This window comes from Antrostomus carolinensis, unplaced genomic scaffold (genome assembly GCF_000700745.2).
Source record: "Antrostomus carolinensis isolate BGI_N321 unplaced genomic scaffold, ASM70074v2 scaffold6765, whole genome shotgun sequence".
Lineage (NCBI taxonomy): Eukaryota > Metazoa > Chordata > Aves > Caprimulgiformes > Caprimulgidae > Antrostomus > Antrostomus carolinensis.
This window is the reverse complement of record NW_010317073.1, coordinates 50,664-58,031: the sequence shown is the minus strand read 5'-3', so window position 1 is coordinate 58,031 and position 7,368 is coordinate 50,664. Positions and strand designations below refer to the sequence as shown.

At 44.9% G+C, this 7,368-nt stretch overlaps 1 protein-coding gene across 1 annotated transcript in view; it reads left to right on the top strand.

Moving 5' to 3' along the window:
* LOC104525328 (kelch-like protein 3) overlaps positions 1 to 3,769 on the top strand; it is a 37,485-nt gene extending 33,716 nt beyond the window's left edge. The window contains exons 12-14 of the mRNA XM_010168449.2: positions 2,409 to 2,549; positions 2,731 to 2,874; positions 3,123 to 3,769. Of these exons, the coding sequence (XP_010166751.1) occupies positions 2,409 to 2,549; positions 2,731 to 2,874; positions 3,123 to 3,151 (314 nt within the window). The 3' untranslated portion in view covers positions 3,152 to 3,769. The remainder of the gene's footprint in view (positions 1 to 2,408; positions 2,550 to 2,730; positions 2,875 to 3,122) is intronic.
* Positions 3,770 to 7,368: the final 3,599 nt, after the last annotated feature.

Below are 7,368 nucleotides of genomic sequence, written 5' to 3'. Positions count from 1 at the left end.
TCTCTGGGCAGCCTGTCCCAGTGCTCTGACACCCTCACAGTAAAGAATTTTTTCTCTGAGTTTGTCTGGAACTTTCAGTTCAACCCCCCTGCCATCAGCAGGGACACCTTCCACTAGACCAGGTTGCTCAAAGCCTCATCCAACCTGGCCGAGAACACTTCCAGGGAGGAAGGGGGCATGTTGAGACTTTTACCTGCTGAAGGACACTTGCTGTGTTCCACAACTTCTTTCTTTCCTCACTCTAATACTTTTTCCATAACTTTGGGTCAAGCAAATATGGTCACACACTGTTGGTTTGAATTCAGTTGAAGAGGTTTTTAGTATCTGCTTTTGATGCTTAAACCTAGCCAATGCAACCTTCCAGGGGAATGACTATCTCATAGTGGTGACATCATGTTGAAACACAGCAAAATGGTTGTAGTGAGATGGATTTTAGTGAATTTTCTTCGTTTGAAACCCCGCTCTGAGCACTGCTCTGCAAACACATCTCTGCAAGGCAAGTCCAGTATGAGGAGTGCTCTTGCTTGTCTGCCAAATAGCCTTGCAATTTTCTCTTCTCAACCTGAAAGCTGAGCTCCTCAAGTTCTGGTTGTCACCCAGCAGGCACTGGGGAGGGGATTGCCCAGTGCCACTCATCACCAGTGGTGCTGCAGCACGATCTATCGTACGGCTCCGTAAATGACACTGTTTATGGCTCCATAAATGAAACTTTGCGCGAGCTGCTGCTTTGCCGTCCCGATGCTGACATCTAGTGGAGATGGGGACGGGTGTCCCCGAGTTCCTGGGGTGTCCCTGAGTTCCTGGGGTGACCCCAATCTGTGCAGTGAGGCTGTGCAGGTGTGTGGGTGCTGCCTGGGTTTGTTGGACCAGCCAGGGGATTCCCTGTCCCCTCCTGGCAGGGACATCCCATCTGTGTCTCACCACACAGGGAGGCAGTTTTAGGTGGAGAAGCCTTAGAGTGTTTCCAACTCTTTTATTCTACTTTCTTAAATTAGTTTACTAATTAAATTATTTCTTAACAGTATAAATTTTTTGCTAACAGCTGTATACAGTCAAACACCATGGTGCTGCAAACTCAGGCTGCTGGGCTCAGATGTGATAGGCTTTCCTCACCAGTTAAATGAGTTCCCATCAGCTGGGAGGCACCAGCTTTGGGGCCAGGACGTAGAGTGGGATGTGTTCTGCTCTTCCTAGATGGTGCATGTTGGAGTACCTCAACCAGACTGAGAATTTGGTCCAGTAAGGTGGATATTTATGGCACTTAGAGATTAATTATCAGTGTTTGTATGAGATGAATCATGAATCTCAGTGTCTTGTTGGGATTTCAACACTTCTTGGTGTGGTGAGAGACAGGTGATCAAAGCCAAACCCAGCAGCAGCAAGTTAAGAAAATCCAGAGAAGAGAGAGGTGATGGTGGTAGACCTGTGGCAGTGTTCCTGTCCACCAAACAGTGATGTGCCTGCTGGAGTTTTAATTCATCAGTTGGTCTCAGTCTTTCCCTCAATCATCGGCACAAGTCTATCTTCAGGGCACGGGGCCCATCCTACTGGTTAACATCCATGGTTGAAATGATGCAATTCAGAGCTATGTTTCTGTTTTACTAACATCCCACCTTGTTAATTTTAATAGAGGCCTTTGAACCTATTAATGAAGATATGTTGCTGGAAGTTTTAACTCTCATGGATTGGTGAACATTTTAATTAATTCATTTACTTAATATTGGGAAGCAGCACTCTTCAGATCCCTTTAATTCCCAGCTATTGAGCCAGGGACCTGTGAAAGTGGCTGGGAAGGTGACATTGGAGGCATCTTGTCTGTGCCAAGTGCTGCTGCTGTGTTTAGGGACAGGAGTGGGGGGAGAGGAACCCAGTGTCAGCCTCAAGAACTGGAGCCCATTAATTTGTTGAGAAGAGGAAAAGTGTCCAAGGAATGAAGTGATGTGGCACAAAGGCATCAGGAAAAGCAAAAATAAAGCTCCTGGGATTGGGAAGCAGACTAAAAGCAAAGACCCCCATGGCCAAGAAGATCAGGCAGATGGAAACATGGAGAGATGGGATGCAGTGGTGAGAGAGACAAAGGGAAGGGAGAACAAGTCAGTCCAAAAAGGTTGAATAAAGGCAGGTGAATGTTGTGGGACTAGACTATTGATCTTGGACAAACTAAGATCTACCTGAGAAGGGGCACAACCCTGAAAGGGAGGACATCTGCCAGGCTTTACTGCACAGGCCTGCTGTAGTGCCACAGGGTGGTTGGGTGGAGAGTTGACTGTGTGCTGAGTAATCTTGAGGCACATGTAACCCATGTTTTGGAAATGCCTTGGAAAGCCAAGGCAATTTCTGGTAGAAGGACCAGGGTCATGCAACCCTTTCCCCTACATGTTTGGCTAATGCTGGGCTCTGGTTGGCAGGTGTTGGTGTTCTCAGCGGGCTCCTGTACGCTACCGGGGGGCACGACGGTCCCTTGGTGAGGAAAAGCGTGGAAGTCTATGATCCAGGAACAAACACCTGGAAGCAAGTAGCAGACATGAATATGTGTAGAAGAAATGCAGGTAACAACAATAAGCCTTTTTGTGGTGTTTGGTTGCAGTTGTCTGTGGGGTTTGTCATGTGACTGATGTCCTAGTGATCATCGAAGTTGAGGTATCTGCTTGGGAATGAATTGGAACGTGGCAGGTGATGTGTCGTGAGGGATGAGTTAGCCCATGTCTAACTATCTTGCTCTGCTTTGAGGTGTGTGTGCGGTGAATGGTCTCCTGTACGTGGTGGGAGGAGATGATGGTTCCTGCAATTTGGCCTCGGTGGAATACTACAACCCCATCACGGACAAGTGGACGTTATTACCAAGCAGCATGAGCACAGGGAGAAGTTACGCAGGTAAATAGTGGAAGAGTTGGCAACAGCTGGGGTCATTCATAAACTCAAGGGCTGTGCGTTCTGAAGCTTTGATCTTACATTTTTGTATGTTTTATGTTGTTTCCAGTAGAAGAACCTTTCATAGAAATAGTAGACACCCCTCTCTCTGCTAGCCTGTTGCTGGTCTTTGGCTTTGCAGGGTGATCTTAGCCACATCGCAACCCAAGATCTGCTCCTATGATAACTGTGTCTGTCCATTCTTACAACAGGTGTGGCTGTGATTCACAAACCGTTGTGACACATGATCAAGCCAATGTGAGGAGCAGAAATGAAGTGGATCCAGCTACGTGGCGTTGGGAAGATAGCTGACCTCTGGCTTGACCCATCTCATTGCTGTTAACATCTTAGCGTGACAAGTGATACATTACAAACATCATCTGCTCCGCGGTGGATTGCGTAGCAAAGTGAACATCCCTCTGGGGACGTGTTCCACGCTAGACACGAGGTGTTGCTTGTTATCTGTGGTGCAATCAACTGTTCTTCTCAATGGCTGGTGTCCTGAGATAAACACTGTGCTTGAACTGCAGGCACTGAATTTCTTGTGTGAAACAAAACTGCTACGTTTGGGCATGTGAGTAAAAACGAACACTTCTGGATTTCTTCACTACTGATGCTCCGTGCACGTTATCCATTGAACTATTTACTCACTGTGCCTGGAGGGTGAACTTTACTACTGGCAGTGGAAACTTCTGAGTAGCAAGTGAGGAAAGCAGTCAGCAGAAATGGACTGGAACAGGGTGCTCTGGCTTGAATGTGACACTGTCTAAATCATACATTTGTATATGCCACTGGACTACTGTATGTATCCCTGAAATCCTTGTCGTATGGTGGAAATAAATACCATGTGATTTTTCTACTTGCCATGAATGCTGTTTGCTGTACATGATGGGACCTGCTGGGCAGTGCCTCCCCTGGGGCTGAAGTCTCGGCACCCTGAACCACACGAAACTTCATAACCCCACAGAACGTGTGCTGCTCCAGTGGGGTTCATTGCTCCTGTGACACACATGTTGCTTGAATAGAAAGTATTCCCAACCCCTGTGCTGCAGCTGTGCTGAAAGCCCCAGTGCTAGCTCTGTCCAGCAGCTCGATGCCATTTCATAACAGAGCCTTTAGATGTTAAAAGAAATACCTCATGGTGCCATTTATATATAGAGACATGACATACAGTGAGAACCCTCTGTCACCCAAGCAGGGATTAATGAGCAAAGTAAAATATCTGCAGTGTTTTAATGCTCCCAGAGTATTAACTAATCACTGTCACTGTAATTGCTATTTTAATCTTGCCTGTACTGAAGGCACTCCTCTGTTAAGTATGAAGAAGCTGAAAGAGGGGAGGTTTAGATTAGGTATTAGGAAGTTCTTCGCTGTGAGGGTGGTCAGACACTGGCCCAGGTTGCCCAGGGAAGTTGTGGATGGGCCTCCCTGAAAGTGTTCTCGGCCAGGCTGGATGAGGCTTTGAGCAACCTGGTCTAGTGGAAGGTGTCCCTGCTGATGGCAGGGGGGTTGGGACTGGATGATCTTTAAGGTCCCTTCCAACCCAAACCATTCTATGATTCTAATTCATATCTAGATCCAGCTGTAAGGTAGCTGTTTTGCTCACATCCCAACCTCCTAAAGCTTACTGTTTAAGGTGATGTTTGACTTTAAAATACTGTGTCTCCTTGTGAGCTCTAGCATGCCTCTACATAGGGAGGTGGACTCCCAAAAGACTCCTCAGCTAAAGGGAACTAATGAAGAAAAATATTTTTTTCTCAATTTTTTAATTGTTTGGGGTTTTTTTTTGTTTTTCCCTCTGTAGATCAGCTGAGGATTTTTGATGTGGGCAGCTGGCCTGCAGGACCGACTCTGCTTGTGTTACTGATGAGCTCCAGCACTTACCAGTGTTGTTCTGCTGGTTTCTTTCTCCAAAGATCTATCAAAGACAGTCAGTGTGACCTTCTATAGTAGAAAACAAAACAAAACAAAAACAACCTTGTAAATGTGTTTCAGAGGGATCTAAGGCTACATTGTCTTGTGCAGCTTTTGTAGAGAAGTGGGTTTCTTCTGTGAATTTTTAAATTTTTAGTGTTTGAGTTGACACAATCCTCGTAAGGTGGGCGCCTGTTCACTGTGGAGGAAACAGCACCTACCTTTGCTACGTCACCTCCTACAGAGGGAGCTGACTTCCATGGGGAACGTTAGGCAGCACCTACTCCTCTTTGGATGTTTTTGTTTTTACAAACAAAAGCAAACTGTCCAAAGAAATGGCAATGTTATTCTTGATGTCTACTCTTCCATTGTATGCCGCCTCGGAGGTCTTAAAAATAATAATAATGATAATAATAATAAATTAGTCTTTTCTATAATACCATTTAAACCTCTTGCTTTGGGTTCTACAACCTGTAGTGAAATGTGCCAAAATAGTAGTATGACACATAGCTCCTGAGGTGTTGCTTACTGTAAAAGCTGTTGAGGCTGGTAGGAACGTATCCGTGACTGCAGCTGCCCTCAGATCAGAGTCCTGAGATGCAGCTTTACAGTGCCATAAGCAAGATGATGCCTTGGGTTGGACTGACTCAAATTCACTGCAAACACCAAAAAGTCTTTCTCTTTTGTGTGGCCTGTTGGAATAGAGGATAAAATGGGACAGGCAAAGCTTTTTGGTCAGAGTTGGCATTTCTTATTAGATTGTGATGACCTGGCAAGGGTGGACAAGCATTTTGTGCACTCATGGCCCTCGTTAGTTCTGGTGTAGACATAGGGAACGTAAAACTCAATAGTTGGAGATACCAGTGAACCTTCTAACACCTGTGGCATCACTGGAGCAAAGGCAAATATTATGCAGAGTTTGTGTGGGCTAGAGATAAAAACTAATAGTGCTAGAGAGGTGCAAGTTTGAAATTTGCCGTGTTTGTCAGATGTCGGGAAAGATGAATATGCCTAAAAGTTGGATATTTTTTCCCATGCTGTGGATCTCTCTATAAATCTTCTTTGCTTATAAGGAAAACAGTTTGTGGTGTTTTTCTGCTGTTGTAAAATGGCATTTGTGTTCGCTGCTGACCTAGACCTGCGATTTGCTGGACAGGGCTAGGACTGGCAGCCCTTGCCAGGGATGAACCATGGTGTTCCTGGCTGCAGCTACTTCTCCAACAGCAAATGACATGTTTCTTCCTTCCCTTCTCCAACGTTGCAGTGTTATGCAAGTCAAGTGACCTCATTTTCCAGCTATGCAATATGAACAACCGTAACACGTGGTGAACCAGCTGTATTTCTCACCTCTCCCTTTGAAATGCTTCTTGAATTTGCCCGTCTTTGGTGTGTGGTTTCATATTTGTATTGTCAATTCTGAGCACCTGAGCCAGATCCTTTAAAGATTGCCTTTTTCTAGGACTGAAAACTTAGCGTTAGCGCTAACAAATTTTACTGTAAATATTTTTATAAGACAATTTTAAATAATTTTTTTGGATTGCTTTTTATGGTCATCAATGACACTTGTGTTAAATTCTGGATCTAATTCTTACACTCCAGTGCAGTTTTTGCTGGCCACGATGTAGATGTGAATCTGTATGTCTTCTGCACAAGAAATTAAATGTTATAATTAAGATCTGGGATCACTCTTATGTCGATTCTCACATATTAGAAGGACAGCATTGGGCTCAACATTATGAGATAAATGAAAATCCATTACCTCAGTCACTAGTACACTCTTAAGTTATTAGTTATTTTACAACAATTTCAATACTCTGATTTAATTTTCTTGTGCCACATGTTTGCTTCCCGGTCAGTTTGGTGGATGAACCATCTCTCAGCCATTTCGTGTCTCGGCTCCTGCGTGAGCGCAGCGCTGCTTGAAGATGGAGGATGCCACACACACCACAGCGCCTGTGTTCAAACCCCCCTGAGCTACCAAAACCAGTGAAATAATTGCAGCAGATTTTGTAAAAGCTTTACAAACCCAACTTGGGCTAATTCCTCACCATGGTCCTCTGTGAATATGAAGGCTTTCCTCAAACCCTCTTCTGTTGTCGGCTCTTTTTGGGGGTCACCATGTCCTAACCCCTGTGGGATTCTGTCTGTGGGTTTCCCAAAGGTGACTTTGCTTTTGCAGAGATGCCATCCCAGGGATGTGCACCCACAAAACCCAGCAGCATCACCCTACAGGTGCCCACACTGCTGGATGTAAAGCAGGGTAGGTTTGCCTCAAGCAATCTGCTGTTTAAACAAGTTTGAATCAAGTCCATCATTTCTGTTTGTGCCTAATAAATAAATTGGGGGTGATTAAAACTAATTTTCAGTTCATTCAGTTTCTCCAAATACTATTTTTTGGTACAGATGTGTACAGTACTGTAATTACCATAAATATACTTGGCAGCATTTACATGACACCACCACGAAAGCTTAATACTCTTCTCTCGTTTGCAGTGTTTGGAGACCAAAGTCCTTGATGTCCAGCGATGTGTGATGCCTGTTCAT